Source organism: Ischnura elegans, chromosome X (assembly GCF_921293095.1).
Source record: "Ischnura elegans chromosome X, ioIscEleg1.1, whole genome shotgun sequence".
Classification (NCBI taxonomy): Eukaryota; Metazoa; Arthropoda; class Insecta; order Odonata; family Coenagrionidae; genus Ischnura; species Ischnura elegans.
The window spans coordinates 69,644,226-69,670,602 of record NC_060259.1 but is presented as its reverse complement, the minus strand read 5'-3'; the positions used below and the strand labels follow the sequence as shown (position 1 = coordinate 69,670,602).

The following is a 26,377-nucleotide window of genomic DNA, read 5'->3' as shown; positions in this document are numbered from 1 at the left end:
AGCTTATATTTGTTAACCCCTGTCTGAGTTTGATCAGAAACAGCTGGAGTTCATCATTAGCATGCATGACTTTTGAAATTCCACCTAAGGATACGGTGGAAAATATGCCGCTGCAGATTCAAACTCTGTATAGTACACCAGTTACCCTTCTTTTGAGTCAACAAGAGGATACACATGGAATAGCTGAATGGTAATGCTGGAGTAGGGATAATGCTTAGAAAGAGTACTAAAATGTGTGTTAAAAAGCTACCTGTAGTTTAATGAAAGGATAGTAATGTTGAAGATAGAAACGATACCCGTAGCTACTGCTGTGGTGCAGGTTTAAATGCCTGTATCAGATTATGAAGATGAATAAGTACATAGAAGGTTTCCACCAAGAAGCCCCTCTCTATGCTGTATGCAATATAGAAAAACAGACACAGAGGGATATGTATAACCGAAGTAGGAGGGCTGATGGAGACCTAAGTGAGCGACCAATTATTAGTTTGTTAAGCACTTCTCCGATGGCACTGTGAGGGCTTATCCTATTAATTAATTAAACAGGTATTGAGACAAAACCATGTGTAATAGAACCCCTGAATGTAATAGGTCATCATTTCATTTTTAATCACTTCACTAGATTTTCTGCAGCCCCACTTGTTGGTTGGTGGGTGGATGGGAGGATAGAATTTATGAAAAATTCCACTTGGTTTACATAACTGCTGTTGAAGTGGTGTAGGTGAACCAAATGGTGAACCATATCTCTGACAATCTGTCCCGGCCGCCCTTGTGTTGAAAACAAAACTTGTAAATAATTTACAATTTCCCAGCTCCCTTATTCTTTAATGATATATCCCTTTTCTCTAATAATGATGGAACTTAGGTTTACTCAGATATAAAAAGCTAAAGAAATGGATTCAATTCAGTTGTAGGAACTAGAAATAGGGGCTGTATGCAAAAATATCAGAATTACAAACATGGTTGTAATATAGGAAAACAGACACAGAAGATATATCAAGGTCATTCACTAAAAAATTCACTAGGAAAATATGGGTGCTATCGTATTTACACTATTTACTCTGAGTGATACACCTGAACTCAGAAAGAAGGCAGCATACTGACCATATTTCGTTTGTGAGGAAAATCTGGGTTATTGGTATTTTTTGCTGAAATGTTTGAAAAGATTTAATGCTCCTTATTGCTATCTTCACATAAACTTGGCCAGATGCTATCACCCAAGTTAAATACACTTCCTTCTCTAAAATTGATAAGAACTGGTCATGAAGAGTTAATTAATTTCCTGGGATTAAGAAATAGCAATAACTTCAATTCCATTTCTGATACATATACCTTTGTCTGGCATGACAATATCCCCTTTGTGAATGTCATCAGCCATAATTTCTGCCTCAGCACCTCATAAACTCATACATGCTATTCACCTCAGTTACCTGGTTGTCAGATATTTACCCCGTGAACGACAGGGGGACAACAATAATTCCATCCCTTGGATCACAGTCAACCAGCCCTTTTAAGATGTTGGCAGATTTGTTAGTAGAAAATAATTGCCGCTGCAAGAATAACGATGACAGTAATTCTATGTTCACCTTCATATTATCAAGAATAATTATGGTGGTCAGGATTATTTTTTAATTCAGGAGGGGTGAATCTTGATACGTATAACATCCCTGTGTGGGAAAATGTTTAGGCATCCCTGGCAAAAGTATACAATAAGTAACCAGTAATTGAACGCTAACCTCAGTGTTTCCAATGTAACTCCAAACCAAATTCATAAAGCTAATATTTTTTAACCCCTCTCTGAGTTTGATCAGAAACAGCTGGAGTTCATCATTAGCATGCATGACTTTTGATATTCCACCTAAGGAGACGGTGGAAAAATTTTTAAGGTAAAATATGCCCTTCAGATTCAAACTCTATATAGTACACCAGGTAACCTCTTTTTGAGGCAACAAGAGGATACACATGGGATAGCTAAATGGTAATGCTGGAGTAGGGATAATGCTTAGAAAGAGTGCTGGGATGCATGTTAAAAGCTACCTGTAGTTCAATGGAAGGATTATAATGGTGAAGATAGAAACTATACCCGTAGCTACTGCTGCGGTGCAGGTTCAATTGCCTGTATCAGAATATGAAGATAGAGAAGTACATAGAAGTTTCCACCAAGATATGTATAAACGAAGTAAGATGGCTGATGGAGACCTAAGTGAGCAACCAATTATTAGTTTGCTAAGCACTTCTCCGATGGCACTGTGAGGGCTTATCTTATTAATTAATTTAACAGGTATTTAGACAAGACAATATGTAATAGAACTCCTGAATGTAATAAGGTCATTATTTTATTTTAAATCACTTCTCTAGATTTTCTGCAGCCCCACTTGTTGGTTGGTGGGTGGATGAGAGGATAGAATTTATGAAAAATTCCATTTGGTTTACATAACTGCTGTTGAAGTAAATGGTGAACCATTGTCTCTGACTATCTGTCCCATTAGCCCTTGTGTTGAAAACATTCCTTGTAAATAATTTACAATTTCCCAGCTCCCTTATTCTTTAACTGGGCCACCTCCAGCCATTTGGTCAAACTAAATATTTTAAGGAAACTGTAATGGCTCTTAATTATGAGTTGTTTTCAAAATTATTTGCTTGAAAAAAATTTATTTTCCATAAAGACATTTGTAATTTTTGTATCTAGGGGGGGCGCCCCCTGCCAGCTGCCCCCTCCTGACCCTTGCTGGGTACGCCCTTTATATGACACGTGTTGGGCTGAGACACATCGTCCATTGATGCCACGGCCACTCAGGAAACCCTGTGGGTACCACGAACTCTTTACTGGGCCCATAATCCCAGACGGGGACCTCCGTCCCCCCACACTTGTCTTCACTAGGGGTGCATGGGGCAGAGGGCACAAGAGAGTACGCCGTCGCCTCCTGCACGAGGCACACACACACCACTATTTTCAAACCCAATTCATTTTGGAAAGCATTTATTAGCGAGGAACTAAGAACTGAGTTTGTTGAAATTGAAGGCACTGTGGAATGTGATGAACCCAGTACCAGGCCCCCAAACAATAATTTACCTCAATCAGCCCATGTAAGAAATTCCTTTCAACATTTTGCAGTTATCGCTGCATATGTATATGAACTGGGACTCTTATGGTGGGCAGCAATACCATTTTTACTTTAAATTCATGAAAAAACCGAGGAAATAAGGAAGTTTCTTTTTCATTACTTTCCTTTCCCACCCATAAGGGGATATTACCTGTGAGTGAACCACCCCATTTCCCCCATTATTCAAAATATGCTATTGGAACCCTTGTATTATTTCACTGTAGTACACAGTGGCGGCGCGTGCGTATACGCATGTTAGCAAGTGCACACCCAAAGATGAATAAATTATAAAAGAAAACTATTCCTTTGCAACGAGTAGGATAAAAGTACTGTCTGCATATACAATAAACCTGAGCCTCCGAACGCTACAGCTATCTCCTTTTCGAAATCACCGCACTACAAGTGTGCGATCCCGTGGCATAATGCCGGGCACATTTTCGGTCTGTGCGATCGCTTGAGGGTGCTCTGGCGGGACGAGGTAAGCTGTTCAAATGGGTGATGGGAGTGGACTCAAAACGATGCGAGTCCGCACGTGCATATTTTTGGTGACTGACTAGTAGGTAGTGTAGTGGTGTAGCCGTCACCTACACTACCTGCGCCAAGGACCCTAGTCCGTCTACAGAGCCATCTGTACGGCCGTTTTCTACTCTACTTCCTCATAGGGTGTAAGGAAAAGAGAATGAATTTCAACTACCGTCACTTGTAAAGGTGTGTGGAGAATAATTATTTTCATGCATGCTAATATTATTTCTGTTCATGCAATTTTAAGGGTAGAATGTACCAGTGATATGTTTTGCTTGCTATGTATTCTATTACAACGAAATATGATGCTCATGGATTAGGATTAACATAATATAATTAAATAATCCTATATATCTGCTCTAATGCACACCCTAGATAAATTACCACCATTTGCCACTGGGAGTACATCCCAGAATCTGTTTGAAAATGGAAATTTTAAATTTTTGACAGTACTACGATACCATCAAATCCCTATTGCTGGATATTTCCACTTTTTTTTCCTTTTGTTGTTTGAAAAAGTGTAACTATTACTTGCTTACTACCACTAATTGTTATCTGAAAGTATTAATTACTTTTTACGTGTCTCCTGGAAACACAAACTTCAAGGAGCCCAAGTTAGGTGAATGAGATTATCCCCACCCATATAATTCCGCCAAGTTATTACGATAAGTTCTGCTGTCACTGACCAAAGGATAAGAGGAAACTGGAAATCATGGGGTCCATTCATTCAATTGAGTGAACTTGTGAATTCATCTTTGAGTTCAATATCAATGTCCAAAGTGATCACAAACTGCTCATGCCAGTAATGAAGGGTGGACGTTCGGTAGATGGAGAATTAGGCTTACTTTGAGCATTCACAAATAATGTATTACGATGTACCTGTATTTAATGTGGTTTCTAAAAAATTAGTCCATTTTCCTCATCTTTGTATTCGCTATTTGAAAAATGGAAAACCATCTGCTTTCAAATATGATGACATATTAGTCTTAAAAGAGTTCAAATCAAGTAACTGGCAAGTGTTTCTTTGCTTTGTGACCACATGCATTGCACAGTGTTTGTAACATGCATTGGGTCATTAAAATTTCTAAATTCTACAATTCTCCCTCAGTTTTTAATATGTCCTGGGGATGAATTTAGATATTGTAGTCATGTGTTCACCGATAAATATTGCAGTTGAAGATGATCCTCAAATGCTTGAAATGGTTCAGGCTATCAGAAGGTACATACATATATCGCCAATTATATGGATAGAAAGGAAGAGTTTTAATGAAAATCTCAAAATGAAAAAGTAGCTAGGGAAATAAATTAAGCTTATAGGGTAGGGCAGGATGATAGAAGAATACATACAGAAAATCTGCCTCTTTTTAAAGCCAAAGATGACCTCCTTGTGGAGACGGTATGGCTTTATTGGGGTGTATAATTGCAATTGATCTAAAATCCTATGAGCTAAATTCATGCAATGAAATGAATACCAATGGGGATAGAAAACTCCCTCACCAAAGAGATAGAGTAATACACTACGGTAGGTTGTCATTGGGACAATGATACAATTTCTAATATCACTGTAGGTGATTTTCTGGCACCAACCCCACCTTAGTTACTTATAACTTTCACTGTCATATGTTGCAGGTTCCCAATCCTTAAAATTGCCGTCATGGAAAAATATCTGGCACCTCAGGTTACAAAATGCCAACAGGGTACCACAAGGTCGGTGCAAGGTAAGCAAGAAGTGGGTCTTTTATGTGGAAGGCACTCGGGAATTGGGACTCTAATGATGTATGTTATTTTAGGAGTGATATCTGTTATGTGGTCTTTCCCATTGCCATTCCTTGCAGCCCCAGGAAGAACCCAGAGACTAGTAAATAATAAATATGTAACATCAAAATAAATTTTTCTAATGTTCAACAAGTTCAAGCTGATAAACTAGTGTTGTGCAGTGAATGTGTCAGTTGGTACAGCAGAAGACTGGTGTTGTCATGAGGGTGTCGGGGGAGGTTAGGGTGGGGGGAATGGTGGGAGATTTAAAGGTAGGGTATCTTTCTCCGTGCATGGGTGTATCCATATCTATGTAACACAGGTCATTGGTTATTTCTGTGTTCCATGCTACTCCATTCAGAAAGTAAGTGGTTCTTGGGTGGATGAAATCTTAAAATATTAATGAAAGACCATGTCTGGAGATTGATGAAAGATTTGGAGTTTTTTGATCAAAAATATTGTACTTTTATTTTATTCGTGTACTTTAATCAAACCAACATTGTCTTAAGCTGGGTATTTGTAAAGTAACAATTAATAGTGAGTAAGATCATTAAATGTATGTAGAACATCACAAAACTAATGAATGTCAGGTTGTATCACTCATGAAAATGCACTACAACAGCTAGATTATAAAATTTTAAGAATTCAAGGAGGGACATCGCCTCTTCGGCTGACTGTGTGATGACGTTGGAGTATGCCTTGGTTGGCCCCTTGTTGTGGAATTTGGGCCCTGTTGCCCCCAGGGACATCTCCTCCTCCAGGAGTGGCAGCGGCATCACCGTGCGGGCCTGTTGCTGGTGCAATGGCGACATTTTGCTGCTGTTGACGCTGAAGCGCCAACTGGATTGCTGCAGCGGCAGCATCTGCTCTTTCTTCTCTGAGCCTACGACTATTTTCTGACTCAACCCTCGATGGTGGTTGTGTTCTCTGCGACCTGCGTGGGGGTTGATTTCTTTCAGCCATCTGAAAGGCAATGAGAAATCTTAGCCAGCTTATCCTATAGAAATCTTGATCACTCATGGTATATTTCAACAAATGTATCTTCAAGTAATAAAATATTTTTTGCCCTATATGACAAGATCCAAAAATTGACCTTCATGTTAACCCACCAAGAGCTGTTTAATTATCAGGGCAGTACATGAGAATGCCGTGAAATTATGTTAACACTGAAATTGCACCAGGGTCAATTTGTTTCCTTAACCCTTTGAGTGCCAACTGATTTTCTAGGCACTATGCCATAAGTGCCAAGGCATTTTTGCTGATTTTGCAGTAGGTTAGGAAAAAAGGATTAGGTTTCAAAAACAAGTAATTATAAATGTTCAAAAACTTTAGGAAATCTTTATTATAGGTGTAATATTCTATTATATTATTTCATGAATTTCTGGCAATATGAGTTAATTTTTATAATTTAAAGAAAATAGTTAATTTTAAAATAAAATGAACTTTGACAATTGTATGATTAGTTAATTATCAGCATCTTACAGTGACATTGCGTATGGAGCATGATAACGCTCCTGGCTCTTTACTGAGAATTAGGAGGAGTGCGATTGATAGTCAAAATCCACAGCCTGATTGTAAAACACTTTGCAAAATCACAAATTGTTCAATGTAAATAAAATGTTTGATGGGCTATTTAATGTAGATGATATTGAGTTCAGATACACATAGTTTCAAAATAATAGAAGAAGAAATGCAAACCTATGAGAGATATGTGCTTAAATCTCCCAAAAATATAAAAAATATGGCCATATAGGTTATTGATTATCTCAATTGATTTGACTACAAGATCAATGGAGATATTTTAGTTGCAATTGAGAAAAATTATGATACTTTTATTGGTAGATATAACCGTCTAGAAGTCTATGCAGATAATGTATGACTATAGTATAGGTAGTAATCCAATGGGATCAATTTCCTTCATGAGAATCTTAACAAGTATGTGACCTGATTGAAGGGTTTTGTGGGGCAAAAATAAGCTGCCTGAAATCATCTTTTCCCGGAAGTCATCAATGGCATTAGTATATCGTATGATGCTCAAGATGAATCAAGTATTACTAAAACTGATAAATGTGAAACATGAACGTCACCGTCGAAGGACATCTCAGCAGCTTTTATTATAGCCAGTAGTGGCAACTACCAAAATCTGTGATAAAGTTTAAATTTTGATACTCGTACCAACAAGTTACTCCAAGCAAGAAATTATGATATCTTGTCCTAGTTCAATCAAAACTTTTGTTCTAAAATCATGTAGACCCAAAAAGCATCCAGAAATATTGGTGTTGACTGAAGTCTGCTGTGGAAATTTCCTTTCTGATGAGCATATTAATATTTCTCCCTATGATATGGATGAAAAAAATAATTGCTCTTGTTTAAGTCCCAATCAGCGAGATATGTTGGAAATCATTATGAGTGGTATGAAGTGATAAAAGTAATTCACAAACTTGCAATCTAGAGAAACCAAAGCCACTAAGAAAGGATGATATTTTCTATGGTATGATTGCTCAAATTTCAAACCTATATGCTACAGATTAACCTATGTATAACACCTAATTATAGAATATAATCATTCATTTAAGTTTTATTTACTCTATTATGAATTTGCATTTGCATTGAATCTGAGTTGCATTATTTGAACTGCCCTGAAGCATTGGCTGTAATGCCTGGACTGCTCCCATCCATTATATGTACCAAATGTTTTCAGGAGATGGAGGTTTAGAGCAAGGAAAGTGAATACTTCAGTAGGTAAATAAAGGAAGATTTGAAAGACACAAAATGTTAAAATAACTTCAATGTAGAATATAGCTATTAACTTACATTGGCATGGAATAGATGATAAATGGCCAAAAAAACCACACGAACCAGCGAGTCACCTGCCAAAGTATAAATCTATTGAGGTTGCAGCAAATTTATCTATGAACTGTAGATGCTTCCAGGACAGGAGGAGAAAGGTTGTCTGAAATACAACTATTAGGCTCCAATTCCAGAAGCAGATGGAACTGTTCGCTACTTGGTGTGGTAACCTCGAAGCCAATATTATAGTTAATCTTTGTGAAACTGCCTTAGTAGATGGCTGATTCCAAGAATGTGGCCTAATTCCAGAAATTGAGAGCCTATTAATGGCATTCATGGTTTTGGGTGACAAGTGATTCATGAAAAAGACAACGTCAGTGAAAGCTGAAATTGTTAAAGTTCAGGATTACTCCATGAAAGGTCTTATACCACATTATTCATGAAATTCAGATGTGAGATTGATCAAGTCAGAAAGAAGAGAAATTAAAAGCTCGAAAAGGGGTGGAATAAGTGCTAAATTATGACTTAACTGAAAATAGGAGGGTGGTTCTTTCTTGTGAGGTTCGTAATCAGGGGCAAAAAATACAGCTTTCAATATTTAACTATTTGGGATTATGTGACAAAGGGATCAAGAGCTAAGGTATTCATTCAGAGAAGCTGCCTAATGACACGGCATGTGCTTCACCTGCAATTTAGAATATAGAAGAAAATGACATGCCCACAATAAATTTCAAACGGAAATATAAAAAATATACTTCTGATGGAATGGATGCTCATTCTAAAAATAGATTTCATATGTTTCAGCTGTGTCAAATGGTGAATTCAAGGAATGTCATAGGTGGTTTGGGTAAATTGAACATAGAAAAGAGCAGTGTGATGGAATAAGATTGGTCAAAATATTGCACTTACTTGAGAAGTCATATAGATATAAGGAAGAAGTACTTCTCCGAGCAACAAATGAAAAATCATATGAATGCAAATAACTTTGCAGTTGAAACTTTTTAATTCTAGGTATGTATTACTTCTATGTTGAGTGTATCAACGCAGTGAATCCTTTCTAAAGCATGTAAGAAAAGAATTCTTGATATGAAACTTTTAGATTTCCCATATGATTAATGACCTTGTTTCAGACAAAAAACAATGATTGGGTCGAACTTCACTGCACAAACAGCTGCTTTGTCTGTGTTACGAACAGACACGAGACCATAATCATTCACTCAGTAAACCACACAAGTAAAGAGGAAGTGAGAGTAATAGAGTCTATAATTCTCTGGGAATAATAGATAAATGAGGACACATCAGTGTTCAAGACTCCCTTCAATGGCTTCATTGTGAGTGTTTATTTCATTTATAGAGGCAGAACACTAAACTCACTGTTGTACCTTTCCAGGAGCATGGTAATATTATCACATTTATAGGCTATTCTTATGTTTTTGGAGACCATTCTTGAAAGAGGTGTGTCAGTATTGCCCTAAAAATGTTCTATTCAAGTTTTAACACACATGGGCATTAACATGAATTTGTTGCTACATAAGAGCACCTTATTTAACTTGTATTCAGTAACAGGATGTAAAAATAGCTGCAGTAAGCACTTCTTATCCATTGTGCATAATGAGCAGGGGGGATCCTGAATATTTTATGGGGGGGCTCAAGGGTTTGACCGATAAACAATCATCTCATAAATGAGATTATAAACAACATACAACAATCATGGTGTGAAGTAATATTTTTTTTTCAATTTACAGTTATTAATATGACATTTTATGCGTGGAGCTCTTAAATAAACGAAGCAAAACGAATGTGATGATAACCGTATAAAAAAGTTTGCCTATTTTTCAAGCGTCTAGGTGGGTCTAACCTAACCTAACCGTCTCTCCCCCACCCCCCTCCCTACATCCGCCTGTGATACAGTGTATGATGAACATCGTTTATCCCCCTTGATGTAAATTCCCTTTGGTGTGCGAGAAGGAGTGCATGAAAAGATTTGGTGGAAAATGATGTCTGAAAGAGGCGGCCTTTTATTTTTCTCAAACTTATGCAGTAGTTAGCGATGATCACTCAATTAAAAAAATTAAAAGGTAAAATTTTTTGCTCTTTGACGCGGAAGGAAAAGTATTCTTTTTTAGATCAAGCTACTGCAGAAATTTAAGGAAAATAAAAGGACGCCTCTTTCAGGTATCAATTAAATAGTTGCAAATTTTGATTGGTTAAATAAGTCCTACTTGCTTATTATGTTTTTCAAAGCCTTTAAGCTGTGCAAAAATAGTTTAAATTAAGTAACTTCTTTAAAATAAACAACAAATATACTGCTCTATGTTCTTTGTTCCACAGTTATTAGTATTTACGTTATATTTCAGTTTTTCCTCCGTGGCTTGACGTACTATCATTTGCAAAAGTCTTGCAACAAATCGAGCGGCGCCACTTTCGCTCCATTGTCGATTTCTGGCCACCATTAAGTTTGAATGATCACTATCTAGGTATGAATCTTCATGGTAGCTCGGGAACGACTCACGAACGGGTCATCGTGACACGGGAGTGGACGTAGGAAGTCATTACGATGTTCAGTTGAGTAAACGAGCGTAGATTTTGTTAAGTCGTCGCGGCGTTTGAGATTATTTTTGTACCCGTAGTTGACTGGAGTAGATAATTGAAAATATTTACCCGTTAAAAGAGTGGTGAGAGTTACCTATGACGCCTGGCTTCCAATGGTAAACCCCAAAAGGCCGGCTGGGGGCACGATTTCGCCATTAGGAACACGGAAATCAACTCGCTCGTAACCCTTTTTTTTAGGGATTCAACGTCGTTCAGGAGACTTTATATTAAGTTGTTGAAATATTTTTTCGATATAGAAGAATTAATAAATGAAAAAAAAATTAACTGGCAATTTTCCGAAAAAAAAACACGACTCTGTCGTCTCCACCATATTTAATTGACTGGCATTAAATAGTTCTTTACGTCAGCTAATAGGCCCTGCACCTCGTCTTGCCCTACATCTTTATCCCAACTTTACCAGCCAGGGATGAGGAAGTAGGTTACCTGGAGTAAAACTTGCAGGCCGTAAGTGATTCTCACGTACTTCCAAAATAGTGAAAATAGGGCCAATTTGTAGCCCTATCATATATACATGTTGATGCCACAATTTGCTTGAAGAAAATACGCACTAGAAAAATAGTTGATAAACACCTCAAGATAAGCCTTTCCTATATTTAAAAATAAGCGCCGTGGTGCGTGCACGATTAAGGATTACCATTACATAGGTTATTCCTAGGATTGTACTTAGTAGATCAGCTAGTCTCACATTCTGTCCCTTTCCAACAAAATTACTGTATTAAAAAAACCACTGATTGTAGAATACTGAAGCCTAAGGTTTAAAAGTAAAATTCTTCTCTTAATTTATATCTTTTTCTATCTCTAAGAAAAGTTTCCGTCACTGCTCATTTACGAAACGAAAAAGGGTAAAATTGTTCTGAAAAACTTTACTGGAGAAATTAACTTGGTGGGAAATGGCGACAAGTTGATGACAAATAGGCAGCATACAACATAGGCGGGCAGCATAATCGCTCCAAAATATCATTCATAATTTTCTTTTTAATCAGATAAAATTGATCTATTTAAGAAATTACGTATATGGAACCTTAGATTATTACGATAGTTCTCATTCCAAAGGTTAATAATGTTGAGCAGTTACGGACCTGTAAAGGAAACCATATAGCACTAGGAATTACATTCACCAGTGATTCTGATTGGAGTTCCTTCAAGAAAACGCAATTGATTCGTCCTACCGCGCTAACTACGCATGATTCCCGTCGCACGGTCATTTAAATTAGAAATTGTTGCAAAAAATGCTCAAATGCAACAGCTGGTACCCTCTTAACATAAATTTCAAAAATAAAAAAAACTTTAAAATACGGCTGTGCGGAGGATAAAAATTTTCGGCCACGGGAAGGACTTGAACGCGGGCCCCTCCTATTACCAGCCCGACTGTTTATCCACTGAGCTATTTCTATCTCAAGGTCATTGCGTCGTAATTTTGATTATTTGTTGGTATTGTAACACTGAGCTCCTTCCTGTGCTTCTGCTATGCCTTCTCACTTGAACGAATTTGATCAAAATAATCACTTTCTCGGTATATTAGTCGTTTATTCGTTGATATGTTTATAACTTGAGCACGGAGGCTTTCGCATACTCTATGTTTCGGCTGGTTAGTATATACAATAGGAATATAATGATGTTGTCGCCTGCGACTTCGGTATGGTGCCGTCTTTTTAAGTCATTATCATTTGTTATTATGTTTCAAACTCGGTACTTGTATTTCTAATGAAGCAAGCGTATACATTCATTACAAACAGAAATTCTGTCAGGATTTGCTTACGTCCTTCTTACTCGACTTGAAAGGTTTTATGAAATGAGCTGCAGTTCCACTGATGCCTTAAACATAAAACGTATGGCCAACAAACACATTTCCTTATACAATGTAACCTACTTAATGCAAGTAGATAATTCAATTAATAATGCTAAGTAAGTATCCTACATTATCCCGAATTCATCAGTGTATATGTAAATGATTGCATCTAAATAAGATAACTTAATCATCAACGACATAGCAGCTTAGCAGAGTTATTATTCGCATTCACACTAATTCAGCAGTAGAACATATTATCAAACAATACCTGTTGAAATCCGACAATCATTAAAAATGGGACTTAAGGCTGGAATTAAGTTTTCCTCTTCATACTTTGAATAAGTGGAAAGGAATACATCTTTACCGATTGACGGACGTCGGAGAACTCTGTTATTACTTACGCAACGATTAATGCCGATCAGCTTAACTAATTCATACTTTACGTGTTTGCTCAGATATTTATATGATGAAACACTGGAAATTTCAAAGCTGCCTCGTATCATATGCCGTATATATTGTATTAAAACATCAACCCGAGTCGATAGATGTAAACAAAAGTCTACCATGTTCACAGTGAACGACTCGTGATTTCCAGCTCTCTGAAAAGAGCTGAGATCACTCAAAAAGAGCCAAGCTACCAACTTTTTAAAATCTCTCCGAGGAATTACCTTCGATCTTTCCTACTGCATTAATTGCTATTTACAATGTGTTTGGGGGAATATCATGAACAATAATTTCACTTAAATGGAAGCGGTCAAATCCCGAGACTGAAAAGGATGACAAAATACCTCAACCACCCAATGACCCGTTCTCCATGCATTGAACCATGAAGGCTAGTATTGGATTGTTGCATACACCCGAAAACCATACTATTTCCGGGCACAATTTTTGTGGAGCGAAAGTGGCGCCGCTCGATTTGTTGCAAGACTTTTGCAAATGATAGTACCTATGTTCAAAGGTTCATAACTTTCGTTCTGAGCTTAGTACAATTCACCATTAGCATGCTTATTTCGCATAATAAGACTAACGAAAATCGGTAATGGTTACTAGACACCCCCTTGCATGGTTTTATTTAAAACGTAAATGTAATATAATAGGGTTGAACATGTAAGCAAGTTTTTCCGCATTTGCTGGTACACATTCACAAGTACTTTCACTCTAGCTCTGGGGTTTAGAGCCAAAAGAATCAAAAAATATTTAATTACAATGATACATTGTTAAATTTATGACGTAAACTCATGATCGTCAAGGCTTAATGTTACAATTCATCAGATTCCTGCTGAAGCTTAACTCCAAATATATGTCATGATTTGAATGATATTATGTTTTACGAGTGCATTGAATGAAATAAATCGCTTACATTGAAAAAATCTCCACATAGAGTGAAGGAAAAAAATGATATGCGATGTATCGTAAATTCTCTACCGATTATGTTGGGACAACCTGGATCGTATTACCGGAGTAGGAACTAGGAGTTGCAGCGGTCGCACACACAGTGGGACGGTCAACTCCTTTGCCTCAGTAAAGGGCGTACTCGGGATCATAACGGGGGGGGGCAAGCCCAGTGGTGACATTTTAGCATGGAAAAGGTGAATGAAACTAACATTTTAAGAAAATTTTAACAGCGCTTTATTAGTTAATGAGATTTTTTCCTTAAAAAATAGTTCTATTTATGTTACGTATCTTAAAATAATACATATTATTTTTTGTGGGTTAAAAGAAAATTTGTTGAATGCTTTAGTTTCATTTCAGTAGGTACTGATTTTGCTTAAAGACTTTTTCATTTTTGCTTCTTGAGGGGGAAGCTACCCCCCTCTGCCCCTCGCTGGGTAGGCCCATGCCTGAGTCGTTTTATCCTGCGACGTTGTATGATGGTTTACAAAGGCATCACCAGGATTAAATCCCGTGACCTTTTGGCTCCTAGCGCAAATGTCAACCCTTTGTGACACCTCTGGTCCTCAAGAGAACACTTTTGAGTGGGTAATCATCAGTCCCAGCCTTTCCTACAGAAATCAACGTTAAGAAATCTACCGCAACTATAATTGTAGAATAACAAAAAAATTGTAGAAAAACACAGGGGTGCCGACCTAGAAAATATTGGGGGGGCCCAAACTAGGGATCTTGCTCCGGGAAATTTTTTAAGTATTGAGTTTTAAGTTTTTTTAAGCATTTTAGAAGAGTCATATGATCGACATTAGAACCCTGATAAATTTAATCTTGATATCTGGACACTCCGGGGAAAATCGAAAAGCCTGGCAATTTTTTTCTCACACCCATAACGAATTTTTGAGGGTGCTCGGGCCCACTCAGGCCCCATGGAGTCGGCGCCAATGACGGTGTACATAGATGTAAACGAATATAAAAAGCATGGCCTTCCAAAGTCGATGTTAGCTTGACTTCAGGTTGAAGGCAATGCCACCCTCCTCTATTGCAACTATACGTTTACCAAATGGCGACGTAGCCGTTATTGCTGCGCAAGACAACGTGCCCGTCCACAAAGTTATGCTCGAATAACTGCGGCTAATTTAATGTGAGTATTGGTTTGCAGTAGGTTAACATATACATTTAAATTATCATTGTTAGTCGTTTTTTCTTTAATTTACCCACCTTATGTCTGAAAATCAGCTGATTTCGTACCGAAGGACAGGTAGGTGTTGGCTCTTGTCAGTCGATGTATGAATGTGGTTATTGCGTCATGCGGTGACGAGATGCATAAATAATGTTATTCTTTGCGTGAGTGTTTTTGAAGTAATGAAATATATTTCCTTTCCTATAAATTAAATTCATACATATTTTTAGGGAGTTTTTCCGGGGTAGAATATTTTTCTGCGTCAAGGGTACATTATTTAGTACTATTTTGTCTTCGCGGGACAAGTTCGCGCCAAAATATATTGTAGGGTAACATCTTTTGGCGTGAACTTGTACCGTGTGAAAAAAGTTCCAAAAAAATAATTTCGATGCAGAAAAATATTTTACTTCCGAAAACCTGGCAGAAAAAATGTGTAAAGAATATTTAACGAACAAGGCGGGAAAAGTTCGCGCCAAAATATGTTAACCCTACCAGATATTTTAGCGCGAACTTGTTCCGCGCTGACAAAATAGTGCCAAATAATAAACTCTTGATGTAAAAAATGTTTGACATTAGAATAACTGGCTGAAAAGATATCGAATTATATTCAACAAATAGGAAATATCTTCCATTCACGGGAAGAATATCAGTATTTACACATTCCTGAGACCACGTGAGGAAAGAAGAATATCCATACATCGGCGAACCAGTGCCAAGAAAGTATCAGTGCCGTCTTTGGTCGTCGACTTAACCACCAGGCCAAACAAATATATCTCCTGAATCTACGAAAAGGCAAAGAAGGTGAGTAAATTAAATAAATTTCAACTTTTAAGATTATTTGTAAGGTATATGCCTACCTACTAAAAGCTAATAGGCACGCTAAATTTCCCACATTTATTTTAAGAAAACGTTGTGGACGGGGACGTTTGTCTTGCGAAGCAAAAGCGTCAAAGTTGCCGTTTTGTTAACTTATAGTTAAAATTGGGAATTCATTTTTGATACACAGTGCTGAAGATGTGTACTATTTGAAGACATTAGTTAAAGGTGTATATTGTTAAGCCTAATCGTAAAAGATTTCTCGTTGGCGTGGCTAGTGTCTCCACGCCGCAGTCGTGAAATCGGCGTTTATTCAGAATTTTCAAAACACCAAACTGTTTTCTTGTAATTTATAATTGAATACCTATGCTTAAAGCTTTATTATTAAAGGATAATCTATTTTACTTAATTCGAATAATATTACTTATAGACGAGTGTAAAAATTTATAAAATATCCCTCCGAAAGCCGTCAAATTCACCATTTTGAACCATTTATCTTAAAATTCCGCAATTTATTGATCTCGCACCTACCGCTTATTATGTTGGTGGGTATTCCATACCCCCACACACTACGTTATTAGTTGTACCTAACCCCCCCCTCAGCCTTAATTCCTTGCTGCCCCCTGTAAAGAAGGGGCTGAATAAAAACGTGGTAATATCTGCTCTTGAAAATAGGGGACTAAAGTAGCATGCAATGTCTGGCTTTTAGGTTATGCTAAAGGAAGCCTGCATTTGCCATCGCACTTAGTAGGAGACTGTGCTGTAATCTACATTATGGGTTTATCTAGGAGCATGCGAATTTTGCGCTTATTAAAAGTAAGCTCAATTAAATTCGACAACATTAATCACGTGATCTGAAATTTACTCCAGGGAGTGCTTGAGGAGAATGTTGGTTGCATGTGCATTCGGATTCCAACTCTCACGCATCGGAAAACCATAAGTTTCAATAGTTCAGCTAGATATTTCTTACTCACACTGCTGTAAGCTAAATTCACCGTTTGCAATCGGCAGAAATCATGAAATGTGACCGTAATCGAAAGATGGACTATCATGGGATACATGCCCCTGGACTGAAAGTCTCATCAGCAGATGTATCATGGATAGTCATTGCGAGGCGAAAGATTTCAGGGGGGATGAAGCACCCGAACCCTCTGGTCATGTGCCTGAACTACCTTAGAATGGCAAGATAATAATAAGCATGCCTTGGGATTCACTTTTTCAAACACAACATTGACAGGGAAAAATATCTTACCTACCTATTGGCTTAACCAGGAACATCCCTCGGGTGGGATGGAATGGCGACCCCTCTCCCCCAGGCGAAATCTGGTAAACATTTTGAAAGAGGACATGCTTAAAAATACATTTTATATCATTTTTGCACTAAAAATGTAGCTTCCAGTAGATTTCGCTTAACCCACACGTTGCATTTCATACTGTGGGTTATCTCATACTACATTGAATTTTTTCTTTGAACAGATGGGAGGAAAACGGAAAAGGATGGAGATGGAGGCGTCTGAGGGACCATCCGAAACGAACACCCAGGTTGCCGAAAGGTGCCGCGTAGTCGTGATCACCCTCTTATCACAGGATGGCCAAGTTCGACGAATTGATATACGGCCCATACGGAATATATCTCAGGCCCGTTAAGTATGGACAATTGTACTAATTTTTACAACTTTAAAATATTATTTCTGCTCCTTATATTTTTTGTATATCATTGAAACAGCTATAAATTGTTAGATTAAATATTGATCCAATCAACTAAATTAGAGGAAACTTAAACATTTATCTGAGCTCTTGTGGGGGGGGGGGGGGGGGAGGATTTATCCCCCAAACCCTTCCCCCTCTGGCTTAGCCTCTGGGTACCATGACTTTGACTTACATTGCTTCTCTGAGACAATTACTTTGATTTTGCCTCGAAATAAATCGCCATTGTATTGCACTAGAACCCACTGACCTATAAATTCTGTCTTCACTTCAACAAATATGTCTAAATTCAAGTTGTTTTCTTTAGTATGTTTCTGTCCTGAAAAACTTTGATTCGTGTTGCATATCATGAAAATGCTAAGGATATCTGGTGCTGCATGAATTTTTCCCACGGCTTTAATTTGATGATGATAATATTTATATAATCTTCTCCAGCACTATAGAACTTGAACAAACAAATATTGAACAACAATACAATACAACTTGTCTTTGAACAAACTTCTAAAGGGACTACTGCAAAATCCTTGGCAGATATCATTTTGATCCTCACTAGTCTCTCGACATTCAGTCAGTTTTCCAGAATTGCATTAAATGGAACTGATATGAGCTGGATTTTTCAGCTTAAGGTAGCCTGCTATTCATTGTCGTTTTGTCCCTTTCATACTCTTTGATGACTTTGAACCTAGATTAGGTACTTACATATTTCAACATATTTGTCTGAAATTCTTAGTAAATACTCATAATATCCCCTTATGAGAAGACAAATAAAAATTCTCAAACACAAATAATCATGTATAATTGTAAGTTTCTGACTGCTCAATGGAAACAAGTCAGTCATTACAGAGGGTGCCCCCGAAATTGAAAGCTGCATTCAGAATTAATTGCTGTCATCAGTGAAAGTTTTGGTTAATAGTTTTAAATATATAAAACTCATTATTTTGCAAAATGTAAGGAACTTGAAAATTTTGTTGGTTTTTAAAATTTAAATTTCACTTATTTTTGATAATATTACTTTTTTGCAGATGCAGGAAAAGGGGAGAAAAGGCAGAAGTAAAAATGAAGAGTATAAAAATGTAAATTGGGTCTACCCGACAGCTATGAATAATAAATAATCAATGATTTGATTCCTTTATTGGCGTTTCATGTATTCTTCCTAGATCCTGACCCTGACATTAAAATTTGGTAATATGTGAATGAAACACCCTTGGTTGAGGGATTAAAAAAAAGAGTCTTAAGTTATCTTTTTTCAGTTCTGTTTTTACTTAATATAAATTACAATGTCATATAAATATCCTTTAGCCGCTGGGAATTGGATTGGACTGTCGAGTAGTCATTTAGTAGGAACATTACAGTTACCTTCTGAAGCAGTTATCACTTATTAAGATAATTTATTTTCCTGAATCGCATAAAGACCTTAATTTGGGATAATTTCTTTTTTCCCTAGCTGAGTATCCAATGTTTTCCATCCAATGAAGACGCGGAGTAGAGTTTGACTTGCTCGTGTTCATTATCCGGTCCATTCCTGCTATTATCAATGGAATGTTTCCTGTCAGATGTCAAATGTATTTTTTTAAATCGCACCAGGCATCGCAGAGTATTTTTCCTTCAGTCTCTCTTTTGAGGCTTTTACGTATGTGATTGATGCTTTGCTGAAATGTGCATTGAATGTGTATAGGTGGAGCAGACTGGTTAGAAAGGATATAAAAGTAAATGTGTTGAATTGAATGAATAAAAGATTTGCAGGAAAAGATTCAGGCACAAAAAAAGAGAAGACATGTATATGATAGCAGGGTAAAGCATATGTATGTGCTTTAGAGAAAAGAGAGGAATGACGCTGGGTTTGTAGAAGAAAGCGGTCATCAAAGATCGGATTTGATCTATAAAACATTCCAGTCAATTGGTCCTAGCTAATGGCTACTGTTCATATGGGTAAGGTATTCTCTCATGAGAATTATCAAAGTGTAGCTAGGCAAAATATTAGGTATATTTCAATAAACATGGAAATAATACTATAAATAAAATTAGTCCTCTCTTATTTACTCAATCATAGTATCAATTTCCACCAAGTTACTTTCCAAAACAATGTGATGCTTTAATTTCGGTAATATTTGAGGTACTATTGATACATATTATAGTTAATACTTCTGATTCTCATTTAAGGCAAGGTCGTAGAACCTAAAGGACATTTCAAGCTTAGTTCAGATACAATTGTTGTAATCAGAGTCTTATTTAAAAATGCATTTCTCATTCAGAAATGAGTGTTCGTGGATCATATGCGTAGCAGTGGGGAGTGGTGACAGGGGTAAGGACTCCCCAAAAAGGCCAAATCCACATGAAAATGTCGCCCGCTTGGTACCTTGAGCCTTGGTACAATTCTTTAGTACGTAATTCATGAACGTAGATAGTGTATAGTGTGTGCGATGGTCCGGAAAGCCTGAGGACCTTAGTTCCATACCCGGTCTAGTGGATTACTTTCTCATGGCTATAATGTGATTTTCACGGCCATTAACGTGGCAGGATGGAAATTATACACATCCTGGTGGAATGTTTGTCCTAACGATTAGATAAGTTGCAACCTAAGGATGACTTTGCTCTGTGGGGGGATCCCAGGCAAGGGTAGATCATAGATTTTTTCTGGGGCCTAAGAGTGTGAGTGACAGGCCAAAGATTATCTCATATTTGAAATTAATAACAACATATAAAAATTACTATACAAAGTATTATCATTATTTTTAATATGATAAATGCAAATTAATAACATATATGTATAGTGGCAATAATATTTTTCGAGCCCTTTTCCCACTTGGGTGATAATTTTTTTCGAGAGCTGATTAGCAAAAGGCCAACTCTGTCTTCTTGACTGGGGCTAAGGTTAAAAATATCAAGGTTCTGTAATGCAAAAAAAAAACGAACCAAGTCATAGCCATGTTAAAAATCTTGTCTATTTTTTCAGCGTCTACGGGGGTTGGGCGTGAACATGCCCCCCTAAATCCACCATATTAACCCAGGTGACGAATCCCCCAATATACATCTTGTTTATGTGGTTCTTTCCATTTCACATTAAAAAAGAGGATAATTATAACTTTACGAGTTTTCAATTCTTTTGGTAAATATCAATATTATACCTCCCTTATGTGATATTATGTGAATAATAGTCATCATCATATTCATGAAATGAAAATTTTCACTGTACAACACTACCGCATCGTCATAATGTGGGTGCCACTGATCCGTTAATTCTTATATTAAAGTAGGCCATGGGTCGTGGTATATTCGAACAAGCGGACAGCTAACAAAAGGAAGAGTCAAAAAGACATGAAAAGATGAGAAATTGTATCATCATCAGAGCTACCTCTCATGCCCTGAAATTTACAAAGCTGAGTATTTTAACAATTTAGCAGCTAATGCCATTCTTTTTTGCAGAGGTGCTGAAAAGAGAAAAAAACTGCACCCCAAATGATAAGCAAATGATTTCGACTTCTTAGGGCCCAGGCAGGTGTCAAAAAAATTAATGCTAAATTACAGTAAATATGTGCATAAATATGGATAATTTGTTATAGACCTCTGAATTTACTTTGTATAAAAATGTGCGGAGTCATCATCCTGTATGCAGTTAGCAATCGTGACAAGAGCAAACAGTGGGCTTGTTGATTTATGCATGGATATATTATTTTTGCTGCTTTTCTGGTTAGTTCTGAGCATGGAGTGCCAAAGACGTCAGAAAATTATCCCATGTGTTGTGATATTATTGTGTACATTGCCAAACTACAACACAGCTCATCAAAAGTGGGGAGGAAGCATTTCATTCATTGCCTGCCTTCTAGATGGAGACCACAGCCACAACCACAAGGGTCTATACTCCCCTCAAATAAGAAAATTCATTTAGGAATGTGTTTAGAAAAGCATGATGATGGAACTTAAGTTTACTGAGATATAAAAAGCTAAAGAAATAGATTCAATTCAGTTGTAGGAACTAGCAATAGGGGCTGTATGCAAAAATATCAGAATTGCAAACATGGTTGTAATATATAAAAACAGACACAGAAGGATAAATCAAGGTCATTCACTAAAAAAATAAAAATAAATCATGAAATCATAAGGCTAGGAAAATATGGGCGCTATCGTATTAATACCATTTACTCTGAGTGATACACCTGAACACAGAAAGAATGCTGCATACTGACCACATTTCGTTTATGAGGAAAATCTGGGTTATTGGTATTTTTCACTGAAATGTAAACTCATACATGCTATTCACCTCAGTTACCTGATTGTCAGATATTTATTTGGTGAACCACAGGGGGACAACAATAATTCCATCCCTTGGATCACAGTCAACCAGCCCTTTTAACATGTTGGCAGATTTGTTAGTAGAAAATAATTGCCGCTGCAACAATAACGATGACAGTATTCCTATCTTCACCTCCGTAGTATCAAGAATAATTACGGTGGTCAGGATTATTTTTTAATTCAGGAGGAGTGAATCTTGATACGTATAACATCCCTATGTGGGAAAATGTTTAGGCATCCCTGGCAAAAGTATACAATAAGTAACCAGTAGTTGAACGCTAACTTCAGTGTTTCCAATGTAACCCCAAACCAAATTCATAAAGCTTATATTTGTTAACCCCTGTCTGAGTTTGATCAGAAACAGCTGGAGTTCATCATTAGCATGCATGACTTTTGAAATTCCACCTAAGGATACGGTGGAAAATATGCCGCTGCAGATTCAAACTCTGTATAGTACACCAGTTACCCTTTTTTTGAGTCAACAAGAGGATACACATGGGATAGCTGAATGGTAATGCTGGAGTAGGGATAATGCTTAGAAAGAGTACTAGAATGTGTGTTAAAAAGCTACCTGTAGTTTAATGAAAGGATAGTAATGGTGAAGATAGAAACTATACCCGTAGCTACTGCTGTGGTGCATGTTTAAATGCCTGTATCAGATTATGAAGATGAATAAGTACATAGAAGGTTTCCACCAAGAAGCCCCTCTCTATGCTGTATGCAATATAGAAAAACAGACACAGAGGGATATGTATAACCGAAGTAGGAGGGCTGATGGAGACCTAAGTGAGCGACCAATTATTAGTTTGTTAAGCACTTCTCCGATGGCACTGTGAGGGCTTATCTTATTAATTAATTTAACAGGTATTGAGACAAGACAATATGTAATAGAACTCCTGAATGTAATAAGGTCATTATTTTATTTTAAATCACTTCTCTAGATTTTCTGCAGCCCCACTTGTTGGTTGGTGGGTGGATGGGAGGATAGAATTTATGAAAAATTCCATTTGGTTAACATAACTGCTGTTGAAGTAAATGGTGAACCATTGTCTTTGACAATCTGTCCCATTAGCCCTTGTGTTGAAAACATTCCTTGTAAATAATTTACAATTTCCCAGTTCTCTTATTCTTTAACTTGTGGCAAATGTATTTCAATATTCTTTTTATGATTTTACCTACATTATGCCTGAAAGACAATTGCATATGACACAAAGGCGTACCCAGGACCAAAACTAGGGGGGCAAAAGTTTAAGGTAAGATTTTAGCAGAGAAAAGGTGAATGAAATCAACATTTTAAGGAAACTGTAATGGCTCTTAATTAGTTTTCAAAATTATTTCCTTGAAAAAATTTTATTTGCCTTAAAGACATTTGTAATTTTTGTATCTAGCGGGGGCGCCCCCTGCCAGCTGCCCCCTCCTGGCCCTTGCTGGGTACGCCCATTATATGACACGTGTTGGGCTGAGACACGTCGTCCATTGATGCCACGGCCACTTAGGAAACCCTGTGGGTACCACAAACTCTTTAATGGGCCCAAAATCTCAGACGGGGACCTCCGTCCCCCCACACTTGTCTTCACTAGGGGTCCATGGGGCAGAGGGCACAAGAGAGTACACCATCGCCTCCTGCACGAGGCACACACACACCATTATTTTCAAACCCAATTCATTTTGGAAAGCATTTATTAGCGAGGAACTAAGAACTGAGTTTGTTGAAATTAACCATTGAAAACGTCGTTACAAAGAATTGTCCTAATTTTCAGCTAACTGATGAGGAGATGTACTATTTCATTGGTGTATTATATTTGAATGGTTATGAACCGCTTCCCCACCGGCACATGTACTGGGAGAGTGCAGATGATGCTGGAATTCATTACTTGTAAATTCAACGAGAAGAAACTTATTCGAGGAGATTTTAAGATTGTTACATGCATGCAAAAATGGTTTTATAACTCCAGGCAACAGAATGGAGAAAGTGAGACCTTTCCAAAATAAGTTGAATGAATCATTCATTGCAAACACTCCAGATGAGAGGCATGTATCAGTTGATGAGTCCACGATTCCTTATTTCGGAAGGCATGGGTGCAAACAATCTTGAGGGGCTAAGGCACTGTGGAACAATAATTTACCTCAATCAGCCCATGTGAGAAATTCCTTTCTGCATTTTGCAGTTATCGCTGAATATGTATATGAACTGGGACTCTTATGGTGGGCAGCAATACCATTTTTACTTTAAATTCATGAAAAAAAGGAGGAAATAAGGAAGTTTCTTTTTCATTACTTTCCTTTCCCACCCATAAGAGGATATTACCTGTGAGTGAACCACCCCATTTCCCCCATTATTCAAAATATGCTATTGGAACCCATGTATTATTTCACTGTAGTACACAGTGGCGGCGCGTGCGTATACGCATGTTAGCAAGTGCACACCCAAAGATGAATAAATTATAAAAGAAAACTATTTCTTTGCAACGAGAAGGATAGAAGTACTGTCTGCATATGCAATAAACCTGAGCCTCCGAACGCTACAGCTATCTCCTTTTCGAAATCACCGCTCTACAAGTGTGTGATCCCGTGGCATAATGCCGGGCACATTTTCGGTCTGTGCGATCGCTTGAGGGTGCTCTGGCGGGACGAGGTAAGTGGGGGGGTGTGTGCTGTTCAAATGGGTGATGGGAGTGGACTCAAAACGATGCGAGTGCGCACGTGCATATTTTTGGTGACTGACTAGTAGGTAGTGTAGTGGTGTAGCCGTCACCTACACTACCTGCGCCAAGGACCCTAGTCCGTCTACAGAGCCATCTGTACGGCCGTTTTCTACTCTACTTCCTCATAGGGTGTAAGGAAAAGAGAATGAATTTCAACTACCGTCACTTGTAAAGGTGTGTGGAGAATAATTATTTCCATGCATGCTAATATTATTTCTGTTCATGCAATTTTAAGGGTAGAATGTACCAGTGATATGTTTTGCTTGCTATGTATTCTATTTAAATGAAATATGATGCTCATGGATTAGGATTAACATAATATAATTAAATAATCCTATATATCTGCTCTAATGCACACCCTAGATAAATTACCACCATTTGCCACTGGGAGTACATCCCAGAATCTGTTTGAAAATGGAAATTTTAAATTTTTGACAGTACTACGATACCATCAAATCCCTATTGCTGCATATTTCCACTTTTTTTTCCTTTTGTTGTTTGAAAAAGTGTAACTATTACTTGCTTACTACCACTAATTGTTATCTGAAAGTATTAATTACTTTTTACGTGTCTCCTGGAAACACAAACTTCAAGGAGCCCAAGTTAGGTGAATGAGATTATCCCCACCCATATAATTCCGCCAAGTTATTACGATAAGTTCTGCTGTCACTGACCAAAGGATAAGAGGAAACTGGAAATCATGGGATCCATTCATTCAATTGAGTGAACTTGTGATTTCATCTTTGAGTTCAATATCAATGTCCAAAGTGATCACAAACTGCTCATGCCAGTAATGAAGGGTGGACGTTCGGTAGATGGAGAATCAGGCTTACTTTGAGCATTCACAAATAATGTATTACGATGTACCTGTATTTAATGTGGTTTCTAAAAAATTAGTCCATTTTCCTCATCTTTGTATTCGCTATTTGAAAAAAGGAAAACCATCTGCTTTCAAATATGATGACATATTAGTCTTAAAAGAGTTCAAATCAAGTAACTGGCAAGTGTTTCTTTGCTTTGTGACCACATGCATTGCACAGTGTTTGTAACATGCATTGGGTCATTAAAATTTCTAAATTCTACAATTCTCCCTCAGTTTTTAATATGTCCTGGGGATGAATTTAGATATTGTAGTCATGTGTTCACCGATAAATATTGCAGTTGAAGATGATCCTCAAATGCTTGAAATGGTTCAGGCTATCAGAAGGTACATACATATATCGCCAATTATATGGATAGAAAGGAAGAGTTTTAATGAAAATCTCAAAATGAAAAAGTAGCTAGGGAAATAAATTAAGCTTATAGGGTAGGGCAGGATGATAGAAGAATACATACAGAAAATCTGCCTCTTTTTGAAGCCAAAGACGACCTCCTTGTGGAGACGGTATGGCTTTATTGGGGTGTATAATTGTAATTGATCTAAAATCCTATGAGCTAAATTCATGCAATGAAATGAATACCAATGGGGATAGAAAACTCCCTCACCAAAGAGATAGAGTAATACACTACGGTAGGTTGTCATTGGGACAATGATACAATTTCTAATATCACTGTAGGTGATTTTCTGGCACCAACCCCACCTTAGTTACTTATAACTTTCACTGTCATATGTTGCAGGTTCCCAATCCTTAAAATTGCCGTCATGGAAAAATACCTGGCACCTCAGGTTACAAAATGCCAACAGGGTACCACAAGGTCGGTGCAAGGTAAGCAAGAAGTG

General features: G+C 37.4%; 1 protein-coding gene and 1 long non-coding RNA gene across 2 annotated transcripts; one reads left to right on the top strand and one right to left on the bottom strand.

The window, feature by feature from the left end:
- Positions 1-5,827: 5,827 nt before the first annotated feature.
- LOC124171719 lies at positions 5,828-15,226 on the bottom strand. The gene is made up of 2 exons (XM_046550992.1): positions 15,178-15,226; positions 5,828-6,341 (listed from the first exon to the last, which is right to left on the bottom strand). The coding sequence occupies exon 2, from the start codon at positions 6,339-6,341 to the stop codon at positions 6,024-6,026; it is 318 nt and encodes a 105-aa protein (XP_046406948.1). The 5' UTR covers positions 15,178-15,226; the 3' UTR covers positions 5,828-6,023.
- A 588-nt stretch (positions 15,227-15,814) lies between these two features.
- Positions 15,815-18,794, top strand: LOC124171640. The gene is made up of 3 exons (XR_006867894.1): positions 15,815-15,940; positions 17,432-17,602; positions 18,685-18,794. It is a non-coding gene; the product is annotated as an uncharacterized LOC124171640 (long non-coding RNA).
- The last annotated feature ends 7,583 nt before the right edge of the window (positions 18,795-26,377 follow it).